Source organism: Aulonocara stuartgranti (genome assembly GCF_965226115.1).
Source record: "Aulonocara stuartgranti genome assembly, chromosome: 5".
NCBI lineage: Eukaryota > Metazoa > Chordata > Actinopteri > Cichliformes > Cichlidae > Aulonocara > Aulonocara stuartgranti.
Genome location: NC_138943.1, coordinates 23,327,989 through 23,353,406, shown reverse-complemented (window position 1 = coordinate 23,353,406; position 25,418 = coordinate 23,327,989). Strand labels below are relative to the sequence as shown.

General features: G+C 41.2%; 2 protein-coding genes across 2 annotated transcripts; both read right to left on the bottom strand.

Annotated features, from left to right (window-relative positions):
• Window positions 1–6,882: 6,882 nt before the first annotated feature.
• mettl1 (methyltransferase 1, tRNA methylguanosine) lies at window positions 6,883–13,929 on the bottom strand. The gene is made up of 6 exons (XM_082532631.1): window positions 13,715–13,929; window positions 13,367–13,494; window positions 13,087–13,271; window positions 9,973–10,086; window positions 7,694–7,795; window positions 6,883–7,367 (listed from the first exon to the last, which is right to left on the bottom strand). Exons 1-6 carry the CDS (start codon window positions 13,792–13,794, stop codon window positions 7,242–7,244), a joined length of 735 nt encoding a protein of 244 aa, XP_082388757.1. The 5' UTR covers window positions 13,795–13,929; the 3' UTR covers window positions 6,883–7,241.
• Window positions 13,930–15,633: 1,704 nt separating this feature from the next.
• LOC309706265 (E3 ubiquitin-protein ligase MARCHF9-like) lies at window positions 15,634–25,196 on the bottom strand. The gene is made up of 4 exons (XM_082532630.1): window positions 24,799–25,196; window positions 21,234–21,389; window positions 19,159–19,351; window positions 15,634–16,483 (listed from the first exon to the last, which is right to left on the bottom strand). The coding sequence occupies exons 1-4, from the start codon at window positions 25,144–25,146 to the stop codon at window positions 16,164–16,166; spliced, it is 1,017 nt and encodes a 338-aa protein (XP_082388756.1). The 5' UTR covers window positions 25,147–25,196; the 3' UTR covers window positions 15,634–16,163.
• Between the last annotated feature and the right edge of the window lie 222 nt (window positions 25,197–25,418).

The window sequence follows — 25,418 nt, the reverse complement described above, 5'->3', positions numbered from 1 at the left end:
CGTACCTTGGTGGTACCAGCCATGTTAGCCAACCTGCTATGCATTTTAGGATTAAAACCTCTTCTCACCTACAATCTCGTGTCTTCTGGTCTCCTTATTTATGTTGCGTTTTTTGAGCCGGGTCGTAACAAGGACAAAAGGCGGAGACACAGCTGTCACTGGTTCTGTCACACATTCAGACACTGGGGTTCTCTGTGAACTTTCAAAAGAACTCGCTAATCCCGAGTCAGCAGATTACTTTTCTTGGTTTGGAAATATACTCGCTTTCCAGCCACACACGTTTGTCGGAGCACAGAGTGGCCGCGTTTCATTGCTGCCTCACTCAGTTTCAGCTGGGACACAGACTGCGTTTCCAGACGATATTACATTTGTTGGGCATGATGGCATCTATGATCGCCGTAGTGCCACTTGGACTGTTAAAGATGAGAGAGTTTCAACGCTGGACTCTCTCTCACCTGTGCGCATCGGGTCACCTCCGGAGGAGGCTGACGGTAACCGTGTCTTGCATGCTAGCTCTCAGTCCTTGGAGGGAGCCCGGGCTGCTGCATCAGCACTCTCGGATTGGGAGGGTGTTGTTTCGCAAGGTGGTGTCCACAGATGCTTCCCTAAGAGGGTGGGGAGCGCTGTGCGAGGGTGCATCAGTGAGAGGGATCTGGTCCGCAGCCCAGCACCAGCTGCACATCAACCACTTAGAGCTGTTAGCAGTGTTCTTAGCTCTAAAGCATTTCCGTCCAGTCCTGGAGGGCCAACATGTCTTAGTCAGGACGGACAATTCAACAGTGGTGTCTTACATAAACAGGCAGGGAGGAATACGCTCTCTTCTCCTGTTGAAGCTGTCTCGCTCTCTGCTGTTATGGTGCAGTGTTCACCCGCGTTCAAGGCCACCTGAACTTGGGGCTGGACCTTCTCCCCAGTGGGGTCCTCTGGTGAGAGAATGGAGGTTACATCCTTTAATAGTGGCTCAGATTTGGGATCTATTTGGCAAGGCGCAAGTAGATTTCTTTGCCTCCAGGGTAAATACTTACCGCCCCCTGTTCTTCTCCATAATTGACCACAATGCACTTGGGCATGGATGCACTAGTGCACCAATGGCCAGACATGCTCCTGTATGCATTTCCCCCAGTGGAAATGATATCTCCAGTTCTAGAGAGAGTGCGTCGGCAGTCTCTCTCTCTCTCTCTGATTCTAGTGGCCCTTTGGTGGCCCACAAGGTCGTGGTATGCAGAGATAATCAGCCTGCTAGCAGCGAGTCCTTGGCAGTTTCCTCTCCACAGGGATCTCCTCTCAGGCAGGAGGAGAAGTGATTCATCCGCGCCCGGATCTGTGGCGCCTTCATGCTTACCTGCTGAGAGGTTAAACTTGATTGCTAAGGGTTTGCCCACCCAGTGTGATAGCGACAACTCAGAGCGCTACGGGCCTCATCTACTAGAGGCTTGTGTGCTTACAAATGGCGAGCTTTCGAGCAATGGTGCCAGGACCGCCACACTCTCCCATTTCAGTGCTCTATTGTGGATGTTTTGACATTCCTGCAGGAGCTGCTGGATAAGGGCCTTTCATTTTCGACAATTAAGGTTTATTTAGCAGCTATATCTGCTTGTCATATTGACTTTGACAGGGTGACACCAGGTGCACATCCCATTGCCATACATTTTCTGAAAGGGATTCGCCGGCTGAGATCCATGCTTAAGTTCAGTGTCCCTGCTTGGGACTTGTCTTTGGTGCTAGAGGCCCTTTGTAGCCCCCCGTTTGAACCCATTGAGTCTGTGGATATGAAATTTCTTTCATATAAGACTGCATTACTTCTTGCTTCGGCAAAGCGAGTGGATGTTCTTCATGCGCATCCATGTGCATCCCTCCTGCACACAATTCTCGTATTGCGTCCAAATGCTACCTATTTTCCCAAGATCATGCCTGCAGCTCTAAGTGGTTGAGATCCATCCTTTTGCATCTGAGGAGCAGAGGAGGATGCATTCTCTTTGTCCAGTTCATGTGCTACGCACCTACATTGAGCGTACTCAGAATGTGCGTTTATGTGACCAGCTGTTTGTCTGCTTCGCTAATCCAACTAGAGGTAGAGCTCTGTCTAAACAGAGGCTGTCCTGCTGGATTATAGAACCTATCTCACTGGCGTACAGCACCAAAGGTCTTGCTTTGCCCCAGGGAGTGAGAGCTCATTCCACCAGGGGGATGGCAACCTCATGGGCTCTTTTTAAAGGGGTGCCTGTAGCTGATATTTGTACAGCAGCTAGTCTGGCATCACTGCAGACTTTTGTGTGGTTTTATCGTTACAGCCCCTTTGGTGGCTCAAGCTATCCTTTCTGCTGGGTCTACCGCACACTAAGGTGGTGGTGGTCTGATTCCGGTTCGGTGGCTGCTCTGCGGGGTGTGTATATATGTCCCATACTTATGTGTTGTACCGAGTGAATTGACTGAAAGGGAACGAATAGTTATGTCTATAACTTCTGTTCCCTGAAGGAGAGGAACAAGGTACAACACAAGGTGGCTCCACTGAGCAGTTTGGCTCGGTGAAGAGCGGCTATCGAGCTGACGGATGACTGTGATGACAGAAGTTAAAGACATAACATAACATAACTGACTACGGTAGCCATAATTCATCGAGCGTTGCGGCTTCGTAGCTTACCAAAGTCGTACTAAGACATTTTTTGACAGATTTTTGAGCAGCGTGTACCACATAAAATCAGTTCGAGGTCACTAAGCACAACCAGAATTCATACTTAAGGCACACCGGCGCACAGTCAGTTTTTGAGAAAAACTAAAGGATTTTAAGTAAGTGGAAAATACTTTTTCATATGATTGTTTAAGGTTTTAGCTAGTAAATTGTAGCTGGTTATTTTAGCTCAAGATCAAGTTTGAAAATGGAGAGAAACACGAAAAAGGTCACTTATGAACCTGTTCCAGATTTCTTCCTAATTTGCCAAAATCCTAAGCAGTTTGTGGTTTATCAGAGAGGGCTTGTGGAGTCATGTGTCTGAATTTTTCTTAGCCGGGACAGTAACTTCTTTAGAGCATATTGGTTGTCTGGCATTCTTCCAGTGTCAACAAAAAATAAAAAAGTTATTATTTCAGGCTAAAAAGTAGTCTGGCACAAAATTCATCAGTCTATATATATTTTGCTTGTGGCTAGGGTTTGTCTCCAGCCCTATCCATGTCTGCGCTAAACAAAGCTAGTCAGCTGCTGGAGGTGTTTTCATAACTAAGATACAGTACACACAAAAGAGCGCCATCAATCTTTCATCTGGTTTAAAGATATTGTTTTATCCCTGTGTAGTGCCAGAACTGTAGCTTTAAGTTGTCGATTATGTTATGACAAAATAAGTCGAGCACCTGCCTCTGTAAAGACGTTCAGGGGGATTTATCTTTGACCCCAGTAACATTCCAATATCTGGATGTCACAAATTCTTTTTGGGTGAAACAAAAGTAAATCCACACTTTATTAGTCCTGCCAAATGCAAATCATTAAGTTTCCCTTTCCTGGATTCCCATGGAGAGCATTTAATAAAACTCTTATTTGATGACCTGATAGCATAAAAATGTTGCATGATGCATTGATTTGGCTGGCTCAGATGGGTTTGTTGCCATATGGCTAAAATAAGTGTCAACAGAAGAGCGGCTCCCCATCGTCACACATTTGATGGACTGATTAACGTTCACACCATAAAAAAAGCTGGTAATACTTCCTGTATTTAGCAAAGAAAAAGAAAAGAAATTCATGAACAACAATCACATTACTTGGTAAACTGGATTAACTATTTTAAAAATGGATCAAGTAAACTGTACAATACTAATAAGCTTGAAAGTCGGTATTTGCCATGATCCCCTTTACTCTTCAGCACATCCTGAATTCTCCCAGCCAGCCAGTCTTATATGATCCCACACTGAAACAATAAAGTTGAGGTCCAGGCATAGTGCTCCATTGTGTGTTATTCTACCCAGGTATGCTTTTACAGCATTGGCAGTGTGTTTGAGGTCACTTTCATGCTAAAATTAAAGCCACTAAAACATTTTACAGAGGATATTGCATGGTGGATCAACATCTGACTGTATTTTTTCTGCATTCGTAATTCTATTCGACGAGTCTGCCTACAGGAGGGAGGTTGAACGTCTGGTGTCCTGGTGCAGCCACAACAACCTGGTGCTGAATGCCCAGAAGACAGTGGAGATTATTGTGGACTTCAGGAAGCACACAGCCCCACTCCCCCCCATCATCCTGACTGACACCCCCATCACCTCTGTGGACTCATTCCGCTTCCTGGGTACCACCATCACCCAGGACCTGAAGTGGGAGCCCACCATCACCTCCGTCATCAAGAAAGCCCAGCAGAGGATGTACTTCCTGAGGCAGCTGAAGAAATTCAACCTGCCAACACGGACAATGATGCAGTTCTACACTGCAATCATCGAGTCCATCCTCACCTCCTCCATCACCGTGTGGTACGCTGGAGCCACTATCAGGGACAAACAGAGACTGCAGCGTGTTGTGCGCTCTGCTGAGAAGGTGATTGGCTGCAGACTCCCATCTTTGCAGGACCTGTACACCTCCAGGACACTGCGGCGTGCAGCTCGGATCTCAGCTGACCCTTCTCACCCTGGACACAGTCTGTTTGACCTGCTCCCCTCAGGCAGGAGGCTCCGGTCCATTCGCACCAGAACCTCTCGCCATAAGAACAGTTTCTTCCCCTCTGCTGTTGGACACATGAACAATAACCATATGACTGTACCCGCCACTAACACATGACCCTACGCTGTGTCACTGCATCATTCTATGTTTGGCACTGATCACCACCTGCACTCATGTATATATCTTTCAACGTAGCACTCTTAATTCTTATTCTCATGTATATATCTCATGTATATCTCATGCACATATCTTTCCACGTAGCACTTTTAATTCTTATCCCTACTTTTATTTTTTTCCATGTCTATTTAAGTGCTATTTATGACAGCATGTTTGCACTGAAGCACCGCAGCAATTTCCTAATGTTGTAAACCTGCTCAACATTTGGCAATAAACCCCATTCTGATTCTGATTCTGATTCTATTCATTTTGACTAGTCCCCCAACACCACTGGCTAAAATACAGCCCCAAACCAATACAGAGCCTCCACCGTGTTTTACAGATGACCGTAGACACTCACTGTTGTACCTCTCTCCTGATGTTCTCCATACATCCTGATAAAGACTTATGTCAAATTTGGATTCATCAGACCTGTTGCTGCTGATTTTCAGTCCAGTTCTTGAGTAAATGTCATAACTCAGCCTTTTCCTTTGGAAATCGCAAATCACACAATTATGACAAATCTTAGCCACATGGCAACAAACCCATCTGAGCCAGCCACCCGTCCATTGTGTGTATTTCTGATTTGGCTTCAGTGAACATTAGATGGATGAACTGCAGATCCAGATGCATCTCTCAGGTCCTGTGTCAGGTTTCTGCTGCATTTTGTCCTTCTGTCCTTCACTTATCCAGTTTCCTCCAATGTTTTAAGAACATACTGTGCACCATGCTGTCATATGCCAAGTCTTTGGCCAATAACTCTTTGGAAATCAAGCTGTTGGTGCAAAAATACTATTTTATGCCAAACTGTTATCTTTGGCAACTAAAGAAATGGGAACAAATCATGCGTTTACGTGACAGGCTGCAATTAACAAAGTGCCTAAAGATACAATTTAAAGTGCAAAGTTGTCTGTTATCTGTAAACACAATGCTCAATGTGCATTTTTTTTTTCCATTACTGAAAGACTCATACGACAGTGTTAAATGGCTTTACAAAAAAGAAAATTGACTAAAAAAGGCGGAGATACAAGGACTGAAAATGACTGTAAAAGCAGCCAATGTCCAAGGAAAACGTTTGAAAGACCTCCAGAAACCCTGGAGAACTATTGCTTAAGACCACTATAATAAAATTCCAAGAAAGCCTGGCTCCTTGGAATCAAAATATAAAGAAATGTGGAGAGGCTTGAGAATTTGCACTCCATACATACTGCCAAATGTGGTGAACAAAGGATACAAAAGTGGAAAGATTTCTAATTGTGATGACGACATGTATTTTGAGAGCTTCTCTTTGCTTTCAGCTCAAGTTTTCCAGTGTCTGGGTTTCAAACATGAAGGCATGTGCTGTCCTGTTTTTGTAATCACCGCAGCCTGCAGCAGCAAATGGGATTCAAATCTGCCCAGCTCCCTTTCCAGACTCCTGACTATCTAGCAACTTGGAATGCTGAGTTAAAATGTTTAAATGAACACAAAGTTAGCATTTTCACTGATTATATAATTGGACTTTATAATGGAACATGCACTGCATTTGTAATGTAATCCACTCCAAAAGTATGGCATGCTGTGCAGTGAGGTACAACAGCCAGTCTAACAGTTCTGTGTTTTAGTTAAAGGGAGTAAAATGCTACAGTCTTATTTTGTGTTGGTATGATACAGCCATACAGTCTATGGATACACGTACATAGAAGTTGATAAGTTAGCACTCCAACACCTCATCCAAGTATTGAAGGCATTCATGCGACAGCACATGAGAAACTGCTAAAGTAATTATTGGCTCCAAAATACCAAGATGGCAATGGTCACTTGAGCCTTGAGGCTTCCAAACAGGAGTTTACAGTGGGTGACAATCATTTATATACAGTCTAAGAGTGAAAACTATGTGCCTTTGGATTACAAGCAAATATTTGAAAAGTTAAAAAACCTGGGAAGGGTTTTCGCAGCACAGTTATCAGCGAAGTCTGCAGCACAGTTTGATAGGTTTGTGGTTTTAGATAACAATATTTAACCTGTCCATTTTCATTATTATTCTAAAAATAATGTTAGTAAACAAATTATGAATATAGAAATCGAGTCATTAAATGCATTTAAAATTTTGTTAGTAGTTTTTTTTAATTGAAATACTGTACATCTTTACATGACATCCAAAACCAGCACGCTGACATTTGGCGAGAGAAACTAAAGAACAAGAGAGGCAAAAAATTAGAAAGTGTAACCAAACACGTCAGATCCTATCATGTGCTACGTCTCTTTTACAGTCTGAGAAAATAAAAAAAAAAAACAACATAAATTATGTGAAAAAGCCCCCCCAAAAATTGTTTTTTAAAAATCTGCTAATATTAAAAGGGTCCATTAATAAAAGAAAAAAAAAATCAGCATTCATCTGGTTGGTGAAAAATCCATCAGCAGAGCAGCTGAACCCACGCACAGATGACTGCATAAGGCCTTTATTTCAGGAAATCTCATGTGGATCCTCAATCCTCCGGAAAACTGCAAGAAAATTCTTTCCTCCATTTCTCTGCACTTTCTTTCCTTCCTCTGTGCAGGTACCCAGACGACTTATGATGACATCATCAGCCTGCCAAAAGAGGATTTAGGATTGAATCACATCTAATGGTACAGCAGACCAAAACGTGCACTTTCTGACACTGTTCAGTAACTTTTTTTAGCAACTTATTCTAACATACAAATCAACTTACCACCATTCTGCGCTTTTCTAATCAATAATAGAAAATTTACGTTTCTTATTTAAGGAAACAGTGCAATATTTTCTATTCCCCCCCCCCGAAAAACTATTTCCTATTTCATATCCTACTTTTGACTACTTTGCTCGAGTGAGCAGCTGAACACCAAATGCTGATGTCATGACCTGCAAACACAGCGATGCAAAGCATGTCAACGTACCAGTTCTTCATCGACGACCCGCGTGAACAGTGGATGTTCACTGAAGTGCTTCACCATCCAGAGGTGGACTTCCTCCACATCTGTGATGGTATATACCAAACCCTGACACAAACAGACAAACACACAGAGACCATTAACACAGCTCTGAGAAAAATACTAAAACTTTGCTATTTACTGATATGAACCCATTTATCAAAAAACAAACACACTCACTACTGCACTGATGAAAAAATAACAAACACATATACGAGTCTCTTTTTTTTGACACTGTCAGACATTTCAGACCTGCAGTTAGTTATATGGTTTCATCACCTTTGGAGAGCAATTTATCTCTAAAGATAAAAATAACCTAATGCCAACACAGAGGTGAATCACCTGTGTCAAGGTAGTTTACTTTGGAGACCGTGCTGATAAAATTACTAGAACTTGGATTTCTTTGAACACTTTGAAAAGGCACAGATTTCCACACCAGTGCATGTCAGCACGTATGTGTCTTAATTTCCAGAAAAAAGAAAAAAAAGCAGGGTGAGGGACGCCGTTTTATCCTGCCGTTCTGACAATACCCAAGATTTAAAACTTAGTCACAACTTAAAATTAGACTTGTTTTGGTTTGAAACTGCCTCTACAAATGAGCGCACACTTGACAGCCTCCGCTCCCACCGGCAGTTCTGGCTGCGAGCCAACGCTGAAGGCCCTTGTAGAGTTTGCACGCACACCTGCGCACACACAACGTATGTATGCACACGTGCATCAATGCGCACACACACACAACGGAGGAAAAAGGATAAATTTAGACACAAGCCTTCCATTGTTCCCCACAACCTCCATCAGCGTTCACCCCCAGTGTCCCACTGCTGCCTTGACAGCTCTGAGAGGCAGGACTTGGGTGTATAAACCAGTTGTAGGCCACACCGGTTCCCACATTTTATTTCCTGTGAACTCACAGGTTTGTACACAGTTCAATTATGTAGGAAACTAGAAGAAATGGTAGTTTAACTCTCAACTGTGACCCATAGTAGGGAAAAAATATTATTGCATATATGGAAAAACACTTACAGTAATGAGACAAGCTAAACCACACTGTTTTAAGTGGTTATTGTAGTGATACACTATCAATTTCCACTGTCAACAAATTCCATTAAAAGCTCCAAACCATCAGTGAACTCAGCCTATTAAAGCAGAATTCATGGTAGTGCATTTGTATAGGTTTGCGTTGGTGTTTGGATATACAGAGTGAAGGATTATGGGTATACAACCTACAAAACATATACAGAGCCTAAGTGGGCTTGAACAGAAAGGGCAGCAACAGTAGAGTTTACCGCAGAGAGAGATGTTTTCAACATTGTTAACACTCCAGGGCACGCGGAAGGACCAACAGGAAGCAAGAGTAGCCCACAGACGTCTTTATTTACACATTTTTGACACTGCCCCCCGGTGACAGTAACACAGTACAACATGGAGATGGCGGTCTGCAAAGCTGTGCAGCTCACCGTAGGATCAACGCACAACTACGCTGGTCTCTGAACAGCTGTTGTGTTTATCCAAAGACATACGTGAACCATACTGCAGCACTGAAGAAAATGTTACTTTGTTGTTCATAGTTTATCTGAAGCGATAAAATTATTTGTGCATTTCCAATTTTAAATGATAAGCAAGAAAACTGAATAGTTATTTTATAATTTATTATCCAGTACAAGTGAGAAATGTAATGCAAAGCTCAGCACAGAACCCTAAGCTATGTATTTTTTCCACTCAATTAAAAAAGCATAGATTTTATCTTTAGAGTCCGACCGATATCCAAGTTGATAGTTTCTATTTGTTGATTCATTGGTATCTGCATTTATAATGGCCTGTTGCCCACCTAAGGGCACTCTACAAATTCCCTGTTGGCAACACGTTTTCGGAACGCCACATACACGACAACCTGCTGATCCAAGCAGTGTCGAGCAGAGCGTCAGTGAGCAATCCAACTTATTGTAGCAATAAAAAAAGATTATGTTTAAATGCAATTATCATATCATCTTAATAAGAATTTATAAATAACTACATATAACAAATCTGTTATGTCTGAAAGCAAAAAAACAAAACAAGCATTAGCTGTTATATCAGATTCTCTTACATCCCTAAATATCGGTATTTGTCTTAAATATCCGATATCGGTCAGGTTTTAATTACATTGAAAGAAAACTGGAAGAAGGACAATGTTTTACATTTTTGTCTGATAAATGATGCATTAATGTTCACTAAAAACTTGGAATAAGCATAACTTAAATACATACCCCTACTCTGAGCGTGTAGGCGTATTCTGCCAACAGAGTGGGACTAATGATCCTCCATTTGTGCTTGGTCTTCTTAAAGTGAGGGTCAGGGAAGAGGAAGAACATCTTAGTGAGCTGAGAGACAGAAACAACACGGTAACAGTCACACAAGCAAGGACCAAACAAAGTGTAGGCAGTTTTATTCAACTATATTTAGCCATGCAACACAACAAAAGGTGAGCAAATCTGGCCCCCATAATTTGCTGTTGAATTTTACGCTGAGAATTGCAAAGTGGAATTTCCCTCCTTGATTTTTTTTTTCCTTTTCTTCCCACAAAGTTCCCCGTGTCTCCGTCCTTGACAAGTGTACAAGTGCAGGCTCTGTTCATATTTGTCTGGCTGATATATTAAAAATACTTCCAGTCACTTTTTATTAGTTAAAATAAATAACATCAGGTACAGACAGCGAGTTGTGGGGATAATCACCGGGGACGGCTACAGCCTCAGGGGCTCCTTCAGTGCTGACAGAAGGTGGAAAAACCTTCAAAGAACTGAATTATTTTTGGGTTACAAAACACACCAACAAGAGGGAGGAAACAAAGAGATTGAATCTTTTAGAATACACTGTTCCGACACTTGAAACACGGCGTGCATGTGGGAAGGATTGTGGCTAGATTTCCATTTCTAGTCTGGGTGGTCTTCACTTAATACTGTCACTTTAAAATTTGAATGATTTTGAGCCTATTGTAAGAAAAGGTAGACACCCAATGTTAAAGGAGGATGCAGCTGCACTGTTCAGCTCTGGGAAAAAAAATATGAGCCAAGAGGTATTAATGCTTAGAGGCACTGAAGCTCTGCAAGGTTGCTCTTAGCACTGTTCAAAGCCCCAACTCTTTCCAGCATGTCCTATTATTTTAAATGACCTGAAATTGCACACTAAAATATAAATACATTAAACAAATGTGCATGTTTCTATATGAAACACCTTCATGATTTGTGCTCCATAAACGTGTCACTGTTACGCCTCTTTTTCCTCCTTTAGTTGATACCCACACATGGCATTTGAGGTGAATTTTTTTATGCAGGATACCTGAATGAACCCTGGTACACTAAGCCCACTGAGCAGTCTAATGCGGGTTTCAACAAGTCAGAGCGCTGCAGCTAATTGGGCCGGATAAAAGGCGTCTCGCTCAGCTGATGTGATGTCAGTCAATGACCCCATTGTTGTGAAATCCCTGGATTTATTGGACCTTGTATAAATTAATTCAGTCCATATGTTGAACACGTGCATATTCTTATTACCTTGGCATGTCCAGCACAGACGTCAGTTTAACGTTTTTAAAGCCCACGTTGGCTGAGCCATTTAAAAAAAAAAAAAAGGTCAGGTTTGTATATGTGCTCTAATTCAATAACCTGCACATAATCATATCAATGCTGGCCCTATATATCAGGTAGGTGCATGTGGTTTTTCCTCTATTCATAAAATGCATTAGTGCCACAAAAATGGTGCCGCAGTCATATTCTTTAGGTTTGCTAGAGAATTGTAGAAGCTAAAATGAGCCGCAAGCATTGAAGCGCAACAGAACCTGTAGTAGATTTTTGCAGCTGATATCAATTTTTTGGGAGTATTTATATGCCAGCTGGTAAATATCCACACAAAGAAAGAAAGACAGAAAGACAGAAAGAAAGAAAGAAAGAAAGAAAGAAAGAAAGAAAGAAAGACAGACAGAAAGACAGAAAGAAAGAAAGAAAATCTTTCTTTCTTTCTTTCTATTTTTGCCTCTGTACACCACCACAAATTTAAATAAGGCAACCGATATGTGACTGAAGTGCAGTGTTTCAGCTTTAATTTAAGGGATTTAACAAAAATAGGAATTACATTTATTTATATACACAGAGACTCAAAAATAATTGGCTGATGAGCAGCTTAATTTCTATGTGAGGCCTGTTTTCCCTGTTATTTTGTGACAAGTGAAGCAGACAGAATATCTTAAGTTGATTCAAAGTGTTGAATTTTTATGAGCGCTAAAGAAATACCAGTGAGGGAGGTTATCATTAGGCTGAAAAGCTAAAATAAACCCATCAGAAAGATAGAGATAAACTTCAGGAGTGGCCAAATCAACAATCTGGTGCATTCTTAAAAAGACTGAATGCACTGGACAAGGTCAGCAACAATGAAAGACCACAGAAGACGACTAAAGCTCATGAGGACAGAATTATTTCCATGGTTTAGAAAAACAACTTCCCAGAATGATGGAAGGAGAAACGTACGGAGATTGAGAGAAACAGCTCATGATCCGAAGCATATCAGTCTAGTGTTTCTTGATGACGTGACTGCTGACAGAACCAGCAGGATGAACTCATAGCAGAGCATCTCAAGGGAGAGAACACAGAATTTGGTCATGTCTGAGAGTTTTACACTTCAAAAATCCCATTTAAAGTCACGCTAGTTTGTTCAGTTTATTTTAAGTGTCTGAAAATGAGGATGACGCATACATACGTGTAACTCCTAAACAGTTAATGCAAACTTTTTGTTAAACCTTAAAAATCTGCACTTCATTCACATCTTGATGGTCTGATTTAAGTGTAAGAACTACATATAAACTGTGTTATAGATGAATGCCGCACCGCAGACACCGACATCCAGTGTTATTATCTTATTCAAGAACTGAACATTTCATTTTAAATGTGTTTGATATTTGGGGAAAGGTATTCTAATTTGATATGTCAAATGTGTTTGAAATGCTTTTAATTTCTTTAAAAACAAAAGTGAAAAACTGCGACTGATCCAGAAGTGATTTCTAACATTTTGCATTATGTTTGATTGAAGCCAGCCTGAGCCAGCTTTGGAAATTTAAGAGTTCTAATACGAATTCCAACAAAAAGCTTAATTAAACCAAATTAATAATGTTCCCTTTTTAATTTCTTAAATCACACTGCTGCCTTATAATGCCCTCATACTTAACCTTTTTCACTAATCCATTTTATGCGGGTAAGAGACCAAGAACATTTTTTAGGGGACTAATCTGCAGCATTTTTGTGAGCTCAAAGCGAAATATTTCTGCAGGAATTACTGAGCGAGTTAAGCCAAAAGACACCTCTGCCGTGCTGATTCATTAAACAGCAGTAACCCACCTGTCCTTTACAAAAGAAGTTGGGGAGGTACTTCATGGCATTGCTACGAATGCAGGCGATGTTCTGGTAGCTCGCTGGATTTGAGGCACGCAGCGACTGGATACGATCCTGAACATAATCTGACACTTTCACCCGGATCTCCATACCCAGGATGAGCTTATCTGGGAAGAGTGGAGATAACTCCACTGGAGTGCAGAGAAAATAAAGACACAAACATGATGTAGATTACGGAGCAATAAAAGGCTGAATGTGGTCTTTATACACAGGCTGTGTGTAGTACCTAAAAGCCCCCCATATCCACATCCAATGTCAGCAAACTCGACTCGAGGGGGCTCTGTCTCACTCAGGCTGCCAGTGAATAAGTCTGGATACAGCTTGGACCAGTCCATTTTATCAGGACACACAGGGCTGAAGAGGAGTAGGAGAAAGTACATCACTATAAATAGTTTTCAATTAAATCGTATTCTGCGGAAGACAGACCCCTTTTGAAAATAAAGGATCCATCAGCAGCGATCCTCTATTTCCTGTTTCTTTTATGTTATCTGTTTGTTTTATTCTCATACCAATCCAAACACTCAGAAACACCTAATCGTGCTCACAGAGAGCCGTGCACATGGAGCTCACTCACTAATCAAAGGTGTGGTGCGCCATCGGGTTTGAATGGGCTCGCTGTCTGTAGTAACGCTTCTGCGGCATGGACGAAGCCATGATGGATCAAAGGAAAGATGTTAATGCTGACGATATTCAGGATGTTCACCCAGTTATGAACAAACTGCCGGAATCTGCGCTCGCTCACGCTTGTTTCCACTCAGTTTGTTAGTCGCAGGGTTCTTTCGTCATCACCAAGCGTCCGCTCGGGGTTGCCAGGTTTGCTGATACCGGCTGAAAAACTCAACATTACAGTTTCTTTGTTTTCAAGTGATTTGTGTTGTTTTTAATGTTTACTGATCTATTACAGAAACCACAAAAATATGTAAACAAATTTTACCGATAAAGGTAAGTGTAAAATTACAACTCCTCCCTAGTTGTAGGATGGATGAAATTACCTTAAAGTTCTGTTTCTCTTCATGCATTCTGCAGTTATGTGGCTATATATAGGTGTTAAGAAATATGTTCTAAAACACTTCTTCAGTAAAGACTCAGAGAAGAGAAACACACAGAACTTCTTGCTAGCAAGGGCAGTCTCCAGACTGAGAGACTCGCGCTGAGAAACTGCCCCGGTCTTTATTTATACTTCAGTGTGTGTGTCCTGCTGATCAAAGGGTCATATAACATGAAAGCACAAAAGGTACGTCCTTGGTCAGGAAAAGGGTAGTCTCCCCCTCACCCTAAATGTTTCACCCTAAATAACATGGTGAGGAAGTCCAGCAGTTCATCTATATGTAAAGAAGCACTTAAACTAAAACAGACATAGCTACGTTAATCCTACCGTAAAACAATAAGACAAGGTACGACCTCTCCCATGCTTCTAGGATGTGGGGGTGAACACCCTAGAATGTTACAGACCTCCTAGGATGAGACATTCTTTCAATATGCCACCAACTATATACTTCTACACACAAATGATTACATGCAGCATTCTACCATATGCAAACTTATATCACTAAAAGATTATACTGACTACTAAATACAATTTTCCATTGACAATAGGGTATCAGAAAATTCTGCCTCTGACCCAATGGGAGCTGATCCTCAATCTTGGAATTTTAAACGTTCCTCAGTATCTTAGCTGTTCCTTGGTCTGCTGTCTTCTGCACAGAAACCTCGGATGTTGTGCGTGGAATCTTTTAGAATCTTATCTTCCAGTTTCTGGGTTTGATCTCCTAGTGCTCCCATTACTACTGGGACCACTTTTGACTTTGTCTTCTACATCTGCATCAGTGGTTCCTTCAAGCCCCTAGTACTTCTCTGTTCTCTATGCTGTCCACTGGGATGGCCACATCTATCACAGCTGTGGTCTTCTGCTCCTTGTCAGCCACCACTGTGCCTGGTTGACTCGCCAGCAGCTGCTTGTCTGTCTGGAAGTCCCACAGGAACTAGCACCTTTGGTGGTGTCTCCCGTATGTGGCAGAGATGTTCTTGTACACTATCTCAGCCACACAGCACCTTTGTACAATCTGAAACTTGGGTGCAGCTGGCTGTGGTAGACCCCTGCCTTTATAGATCTGATTCTTAGGGGCCACATGTATTCAGTCAGAATGACATCCAAATGGCTTTACTGTGGATCCTGGTGGGCTGGACAAGGGACTGGTGCGATTTGCCTTGGAGTGTTGTTTTCCACAGTCCCAATGAATTCCATTTTGGCCCTCTGGTGTTATTTCCAATGCCTTGCTGAGCTGTGCTCATGTATTGACTCATGTGCCTACTCAGTTTACTCAGTTTGGTTAGCACATTTTTTTAATATTAGGATTTTTACTGACAATTGAACGTTTAAAGCATCAAACAGTCAGATCTTTGTTTCCTAAATTGAGACGAGACAAAACCTAGAAAATAAAATGTGACATTCTATGCACTTTTAACACATCCTAAAGTTTTATTGGGCATTTTCTTGACTTATCCATCAGTTCAACTTTAAGTGAAAACAGCACAAGTTACCAAGATCATGGCAAACTCTCAGACATACACAGAAACATTAGAAGGGGAACTGCTACAGTGGTCATACGTAGAAGCACAATCATTATCGCCATCAAACTCTCACTTACGTGGTCAAATCCTAATCAACCTTAAAAACAAATCCAAATCCAACTTTTTCTTTTCTTTTCTAAGTAAAACAAACTTGTTTGGTTACATTTTGAAACCTTAGTTCTAGTGTTAAAAATGGTTACTTGCTTTAAGAAAGAATCTGTTCAAAATCATTTTTTTTCTCAATTCACAGGCTTCACATTTAAAGTCTCAAATAAAAACTTCAAGTTTCTCACAAAATAGGTAATACTCATCCTTAACTCCAGCAGAATCTGAGAAGGAAATATGAAAGTGGAAGTTCACGGCAGTGTTTATATGGCAGATTGGGATTTTATTTAATTAAACCCCAATCAACACTTTTCTCCTCCTTAAACATTACAGCACTTTAGTCAGCTTCATACGGTGGTCACTCTCATGACCACCTCATGGTTGCTGCTGTGCAAGTTGTTGGGTCTTAGCTGGCTAAGGAAATGTAAAACAGTGTAGCCACAGTGGTGGTTGAGAATAGTCCTGATATGGCGGTTTGCCCTCCGGCTGCTGTCTGTGACAGTGTGAGAAGAGTTCCTCTCTACTCGAACAGTGCTTTTGCTGCTGGAACTGATGGGATCCCCTAAGTCCTTTGCTTTGTCATAATTCAGCACTTTCCACTTCTGGTTCACCGCCTGCCAGCGCTTAAAGATCCGGTAGACAGATGATCCTTCGTGGATTATAAGGCCTGCATGTGAAGTTCAAAGGCAAGAAAAGAAATGTTACTGTAGGCATTTAAGGATGTAGAATGTTTCTGTCCTCATCTGTGTTTGTGTGCAAACCAGAACATGGTGTGCGATGTGTGCTACAATTCCCAGGTTAACTGACATGTCTCCTTGGAATAGTGTGCAGCGGTGGGCAACAGGCTTTGAAATATGTGTGCTCTCATGTGGTGTGTGTGTAAAAAGTGTTATCCTATTGGCAGTGCCATGTATTGGAGTCTGAAAGATTTATCAGAGGGCCAATCTTAGCAGCAGGCTGTTATTTCTGGCCAATATGGCGATGCTGATCGATCAATGTCTGAATTTATAACAGCTGATAAATAAAAAATTTAAAGAGTAAATAAGTGACAGGAGAAACACCAGTCCACTATGTCATGAGTGTTAATGTTGCATAGTTTGTCCACTAGAAGGCACTTCCTGTCAACTTCCAGCAACAATAACCAGCTGATCAGAGCAGAGGCGGGCTGAGAACCAGCCTATTCATTTATGTCCTCTGTAATGGACATTTGTTTTTGGTCTAGATATCTTTTGACTTATTTGAGCTACCCTACTAAGTCCTGAAGCACTAAATAGAGGACATCTTCCATTGATATCTCATGTGTTTGGGCCTCTTTTAGCTCCAAAGAGGAAGGAAATCACACACAAAAAAATTAATTTGGAAGATCCCTTTTTCCTTGGTTCTCAGGAGGATATATCAGAATATTTTATATCACCAAATATTGGTATTGGTTTCTGTCTCAAAAATTCTATATCATTCAGGCTCTGATATAAACCCTGCTGTATTACAAAGGCAGCACACTCAGTGTAATACCTGCGTGTCAGACCAGAGCGTTCCTCTCACCATTGTCTGAGTACAAAAAGTTTTAAGGCAAACTCTTTCAGTTTTCTTCAGTGTGAAATCCTAGTGTTAACTTCATCCTCTTTGTGCTCCAGATTCGCTTCATCTCCCTGCAAGCCCCTGATCCTCTTTGGTCTGCCGGCCCTCCATCAGACCTTCATTCTATGTGGCCAAAGCCATTCAGGGACATGCTCTGCTACAATTCAGATCTAACAACGCTAACTTTTTTTATATTAAAGCCACAAAAGCATCTATTCAAAATGTATTTGGTTTTATTTACAAACCTAACAAGAAGCAATCTTAATATTGGGGATGATTGGTTTCCCTTTAAAAAGGAAGTAAGCAACCATATTAAATTACTTGTTATAAGGTAAGTTTGGATATGGTAACTGAAAAAACCCCAACATAAAATAATGTATCTTACAGGATGTAGTGCAATTTTGTGTAATTATAGGGAATATACTTTTTGAGCCCCTCAAAAAACTGATTGTCATTCACATAGCTTGGAAATCAGTGATTCTTTGTGTATAATCATGTACAAAGGTTTTTGATAATTTTTGATACAATAGTCACCAGACTGCAACAGATGAAGCTATTAAACAGCAGCTGTAGCAGGTTTTGAAACTACCTTAAAAATCAGTGCAAGTTAGAATTAGACTCTGTATGTACTCTAGCCAAAAAAGTCACACATTCTAATATTTCACTGAACCGTCTTTAGCTGTAATGCATTCATTTGTCTTGGCATCGCTTCAACAAGCTTATGCAGTGTCACAACATTAATTTTCATCCTGAGTTGCGTTAATTGTTCGCCAAGATTTTGTACTTATGAGGGAGTCGGACCGCTGCGCAAAGTGTCCTCCAGCACATACACAACATGATCAGTGGGGTTAAAGCCTGGAATCCGTGGTGGCCAGTCCATGTGTGAAAATGATATTTAATGTTCCCTGCACCACTCGTCCACAAGAAACCCCAGCAACACTTGGGCAGGCATTACACTGCCCCCACAGGCTTGGACGGTATTAGGCATGATGGTTGCATCACTTCATCCCTTGTCTTCTTATCCTGATGCAATAAGAGACAACACGACCCTTTTCCATTGCTCCAGAGTCCAATCTTTATGCTCTATAGGCAAATAGAAGCCTTTTTTTTCTCCACTGATATGTGGTCTTCTTAAGGCTGCACAGCTGTTTAGTCCCATTCCCTTGAGTTCTCTTCACATTTTGCTTCTGGAAACACACTCTTGCTTTCATCAGTAACCATAAACAAAGCTGCAGGTTCTACTGTTGATTTGCTTTACAATTTGATTTCACTAAATATTTAAACAATCTCTGACCGTTTGATCATTCGAGTTTTCTTTTCTGACCATATTTGTTCCTCGAAGTTGATGGTAGTAATGCCGTGCACCGTTCTTAATATGATTTCTGTAGTTATAGTAAGTAAATTTTAGTAGCTTGATGCAGGCCAATAATTCAACCCATCTTTTTCACGACAACGGCAACCTGTTGCCAGCCCAAACATATAAATCACTGTAGTAATGATCCAATGGAAAACTCCTAAAGTACCTATTTACTTAGATAAACCAAACTGTTGCCCTTTTTTGGGAACCTTGCAGTGTATATGGACTCACGACAAATTACTTAGAATAATCACCAAAAGATAAATTCTAATAAATTATTGGGAAATTGCAGAGTTGTAAGATAAAAAATCAGATTATGCAAGACTGGCACTCAGTTTGATGACATTTACACCAAGTGTGAAATATATAATAACGAATATGTGGCCGCCGTAGTATCTGTGTCTTACCTATGCAAACTATGTCCATGAAGCCGTACATGCCGTAGCATATCTGGAAGAGAAGGTCCTGCCGTTGCCATTTGGCTGAGGGGCTGAGAGAGGACCAAACCAACCAGGAAATACTTGCGATGAGGAACAGAGAGCCGAGGATAATGGCTGCAATCTGTACCTTCTCAATCACAGTCAGAGAGATGGCCTGCCACTGGATACAGACACAAAAACTGAATGAAATTGTTTTTCAGATAGAAACTGCAAACTGCTTCTTGATTATGTGAGATAATAGCACAGAGTTTGAATCGTTGCCGTACATCTAAAGAGGCCCTGGTTTTTTATCAGCACATATTTCCCAGATGGTTTCTGTGATTTCTGGAGCATAATCACTGAATCTCACAGGCAATAACAGCAATTGTGTTTTGCAGGTTTGAAAGTGGATTTGAGGATAATCCGATCTCCATAATGAAACTACAGACTCTTCTCTGCTGCACCTTTTTGAAAGAGAATAAATTACTGGAAACTAAATTATTCTTCGTAAGTTTCATTATCTCTTCTCTTTTTTGTCCTGCTACAAAAGAAAACTCAAAATTTGTCAAAATTGGAAGCATGTCTACTCCTGATTCTGACTGTAACTAATCATAACTACGGTACTGTGGCATTTATTAATTTGTCATGTATTAGCCAGTATGGAAGAACAGTAATGATGGCACATTCTCCAACGTAGCATACGGCGTCTCTCACACAGAAAAAGGACACAGGTCGAATATGTTCTGTCATTTCCTTCCCCTGGCCCCAGACCAGTCAAGGCAGATGGCTGCCCCTCCCTCACTCCGGTCCTGCCGGAGGTCTCATCCTGATAAAAAAGAGATCTTACTTTCCGCCTCTGCCAAGTGCTTGCTCACAGGAGATCATCAGATTATTGGAGTTTCCTTTCTAAAATTATAGGGTCTTTACCTTGGATTAGAAAGCTCCTTGAGATGGCTGCTGCTATTAGCATTAAGATGCTGAAATCACTTAGACCAAATCATTCAACTCTTTCAAATGTGCAGTGCCTCATTTTATTGTTCTTGGCAACCTCCGCCTGCAAGCCCTCAATCCTCACTGTTTTCTTTTCCATTTGTTCATAGAAACCGTAAAAATAGCTCTGTGAAAAGTATGGAAAGCTACTATGCTTCCTGTTGGGAACCGTTGCAAGTTTACTGAACAGCATGAGTTCAAAATGACTGGGAGCCTGAGGGGATGGTAATGTGAATACTTCATGGCCTCTACACAGTGCCAGCACATTGATTCTTAGATTACAGTGGCCCCTAATGTGATTATCGTGCTCCTCTGCCAGTCAGTCACTCAAATCTGGCAAATTAACCTTTATTGATGGCTTTCGGCCATAAAGCCATCAAGGACTTTATTCTTGTAGGCTGGAGAAACTGATCAGGAGGGCTAGCTCTGTGGTCGGCATGAAGCTGGACACTCTGGTGACAGTGGCAGAGAAAAGGACATTAAAGAAACTGATGGACATTATGGACAATGCCAGGCATCCTCTGCACACGGCCATTAACAACCAGAAGAGTCTGTTCAGTGACAGGTTGCTTCTCCCAAAGACAAGAACTAACAGACTTCAAAACTCCTTTGTCCCACACGCCATCAGACTGTTTAACTCCTCTCTGGAGGGGAGAGGGAGGGGAAACAGGAGGACAAAGGAGGGAACAACTAAGCTGTAGTGCCTCTTCACCTCACTGTGCAATACCTTTTGTGCAATACTTTTGTAAATAGTCAACGGTGCAATAGACTCAATACTTGAAATGTGCAATTCACTTGTATTTTTATTTTTATTCCTATTTATTCTATTTATCCCCTTCGTATATTTTATTTATATTGTCTCTGTATTTATATATATGTGTGTGTGTATAACTCTGTAACTTCTGTCGGTGCTGTGCTTTTTTGGAAATCGAATTTCCCAGAGGAACCCACCCGAGGGATTAATAAAGTTCTATCTTATCTTATCTTATCTTATCAATTCTAAATCCTATAGGAAGGTTTTACACTGTTAACATTAAAACAGTAAGAGTAGAACAAAACCACATTGACCATACCTGCAGTGGGTTTTTGGTTCTAATGGCCAACACCTGGTACTTAAAGTAGCAGAGCTCACAGCTCCAGGAGCCTCTCTCACTGATCCAGCGGATAAGGCAGGACTGGTGGGTACAGCGCACTGAGCCATCACAGCGACAAGGGCTCAGCAACTCCCCCTGCAGGATGAAACATTAAGTGCATGAAATAGCCTTCCACAGAGCCTCCTGTAGGGTAAAACTCCCACCGAATGAAGATTTGAGTCACACAGTTGACAGTAAAAATGGGAATAAAGATCTCTATCATTGATTTTGATTTTCACAGCTTTAACAATGTTCCTATTGTGTTTTACCTGACGAAGACATTGTTTGAGGGCATCTCTGGGTCACAGACCTGTCTGGAGCAAGTACCAACAGATAAAATAATTTACTGTTTCTGGTTGGCAAGAAGGGGGGTGGTAAATGTTTGAGTTATGCCAGTGGGTTTTATAGGGTAAGTTGTGGCGTAGTTACAAATACCGTGAATTAAATCAAGACTGGACTCGTACTCCATTGCAGACGGCTGCAGACACCGTGGATGGATTGTTATTCTATATTATCTACAGGTCTGCTTTCAGGAAGAGTACACGGTTAGCGAGTCTGCAGTGTTGTGGTTGTGCTGGCTCAATCGTGGTCACTGCAAATTGGATGCATGTCCACTGAGATATACATCCACTGACCTGTCGATGTAGAACGTGTAAAGATACTTACAGTTGTGTTCTGCTTTAATATGGAGTTAAAAACGAATTACACTTGTTTTGCCTTGACTGATAAGCACTGCCTGTACATGTAACCTCACAGTGTTGTGTTATCTCTCTCAGTAGTGAACAGGATCCTGTAACTCCAGCCTCTCCTTTGGGAACCATCTTAGAGTTTGTTGACTCTTCCTACTCTTTCTGACAGCTTGGAGTGATTCTTTACTTGGCGAGCTTTGCTGGCATTTCATACTGAACATTATTTGGCTTTTTCAGCCTGCTGCTGTGCTGCTGATGCTTTGCTACTCTCTTTTTGTGGTGAAGTAATCAATAGCCAGTAAGGCTTTTTTTGTTGTTGTTGTTGTTAAAAAAGGAGAGTTTTTGAAGAACTTCTAGGAAATTATTACTTATGGGAAGGTTTGTGGTTTGAACTTTGGCTCCTCCAGTCTGCATGTTGATCTATCCTTGGTAAATATACCAATGGAAATGGAATGGAAATGCAGTACATAGGGTTAAAAAACAGAGTTGGTATTGCATGGTTGGTCAAAATCTGATGGTACTGCATTCATAATTCCATCAATTTTGACCAAATCCCCAGCATCACCAGCTAAACCATGAAAGAGCCTCTGCTGTGTGTTACAAATGCCTGCAGACACTCACTGTTGTACCTTTCTCTCCTTTTTGAGCCTTTTTTTATTAGTGAATGATTTATAGGTCAGTGTTAAAAGGTTCAGCACACACAAACAACATTCCTCTGAAAATATTCAGGTACACGGACTGGTCTGAAAATGAGTGAAGGAGCAGCCAAAGTCCAAAAAAATAAGAGAAAAAGACAAACTTTGAAAGACCAAGAAAGCCTGGAGAACTATTGCTTAAGACCACTTTAAAAATGACAAATAAGTCTGGCTTCTTGGAAGAAAAAATTAAAGAAGCAAGAGGCGGCTCAAGATTTTTGCACAGTGTATAGTATATATGTGCTGCCTGCCTTAATATCGTGCGCTTAAGCGATTTCAAACATGAATTCACGATGACACTATGTGATATTCTTTGACTATATGCTTCCTAAGACCTTTATCTGAATACCTTTCTATACTTTCCCCTTAAAAGAAAGCACAGGATATCTGTTGCAGGTTTTCATTGTCAGCATGACTCCCTAAGGCTTTGGACTGACAACACTCTTGCACATCTTCATTTATTTCCTGTCTGACTCTGGGTGACGTGCGAGGCCTTTAATTATGTGGATTTCTGGAGGCGAACCAAAAACTTTACGGACACCTCCAGCAGAGTCTGTCTGTGGGAGACACTTTCACTGTACTTTGACCTTCCTGTAACTAAAACACATGATCAAAGGTTTGATCCCTTCATTAATGGTTTCTGCTACAGAGTCAGAGTTATTAAACAGATACTGCCCTTCGAATCCCTTAAAATAACAATGAGCATAGATTGATTTATTTTCATGCTGAGAAATCCTTCTTAAAACCTTTCTTTATTGCTTTTTTAAAACAGCCTAATTTTGTGCATCAGATGCTGAATCTGTTTCCGTAAAGACTTCACTACTTCACACAGTACATATAAAGCTCCTCCCTTTTCTCTGAGACTATTCTTAACTGATGCCCTTTGTCTGCCCACTGCTATTTTCAGATCGCTGTTGATAGATAGTTCCCCTATTTTAGTCTTACTCTCTCTGACTTCGTTCTCTCTCTCTTTTTTAAACTTCAGAGCAGATGTGATGCAGTCTTCCAGATACTGAAAACAAGTTGAAACTGATCTACAGTAGCTGACATGTTCTCCATGTGTTTGCAAAGGAAACACATGGAATCCTTACCACACCCATGGCACATAAATGAAATCCTTACTGGTTTTACACATCAAGATTGCCTTAAAGGTCCTCGGGAGCACTTTTGCATTTGTGAAAAAAGATGTTATCACAGGTTATATCTGGCAAGCAATACAGAATTGTCTGTTGATGTACTCTCAGACTTTGGGGGCAGTGGGAATACTGAACTCCTTCATACCTGAGCATGAAAAATAGCCTTAGATTATTTGTTCACTCTTTTTAGTAACACAAGGCGACTATATGTACAGTTTCACTATGCAAACCTGAATTGACAGTTTATTATGCTGAATCTTGACTCTTATGTGACTCCAGTAAAGGCTGAGGGGCTTTATTTGTGTGTGTCAGATGATACCACTTACTTACTAGTCCTCAGCAGCTTCAGGAATTATCCCCTGCTCCTAGCATTACACACCCAAATCTCTAACTGAGTTGCATTGTGGGTAATGTGCAACACTTTTGGAGTTTCAGTCCTCACTGGTAAAGTAAAAATCTGGAGATTTCACCCTCTGCAGCTTTATCGGCTGTTCCCTTATTTTCCAAGCAGATGGATCTATGTGTTTGATTTCTTGACACAACCTTTATAACGACTTGGGACGGGCATTAGAAGTACACTTGTTGTGACTTCTTGAGAACCAGGAATTGTTCACATTTCATGTAAATGTGTTAACCATTAGACCTGCTCCAGGTTTGACCATTCATTAAGTCTGCCTCTAGGTAAATCACACTCAAGTAAAGCATTTGAGTGCATAAAGAAAGAGCTTGAGTACACTGGGCTAAATGCAGCTCAGGCTGGTGGTAAACTTTAAAGATCTGGCTTCAACTTCTTTACTCTTTTGGACAATGAGTAAATTTTCTAAGCAAACGTTCTCCATGTATCCGGTGGAAACTTTTCTGAGCAACTTGTCTTAAGACAGTTTCTTCAAGTGATTAGAGAGAAGCACCACGAACAAGCCACTGCTAGAGGCTCCAGTTGTGTTTGTTCCTCCAGCACCAATACCTTCTTTTTTTCTAACTTTACCTTTTCTGGCCCCTGGAAGCAGATCCGGCACTGCGGTGATCGCGTCCCGCTCTCTGAGAGACTCGGGAGTGAAGCAGCATCCATGTTTCCTACTCCTCCTCCCTGAGGTTTGGCACCTTCTTTATCCTCAAACGCCAGGCTTCGTGGCCGGAGGTCAGAGCCATAGTACTCCTCCTCGTCGTCCCGCTGAGAGCACCTCAGCTGTGGCCAATCACAGCCTCCAATAGCGAGCCCTCTCATCGTGGTCTGTGTGTTCGGGTCAGTGTCCGTTGTCCTGCTTGATCCAGAACGCATCAGTAGCAACACTTTGAGTTCATTAAAGAACATCCGGATGCGATACTTAAACATTCTTCAGCAGCTTTACTACACAGCCACAAACAGAGCAACCTTCAGCTTTACTGTCACAGTCCCTTCATTATTATTATTATTATTATTATTATTATTATTATTATTATTATTATTATTATTATTATTATTATTATTATTATTGTTGTTGTTGTTGTTGTTGTTGAGGTATTGAATTGATTCAAGTAGACAGTTCAAATCTTACTGAATAAAATTCAGATCTGAATTGAGAAAGCATGCGACTAACATGATAGGCTATTAGATCAGCCCATAGC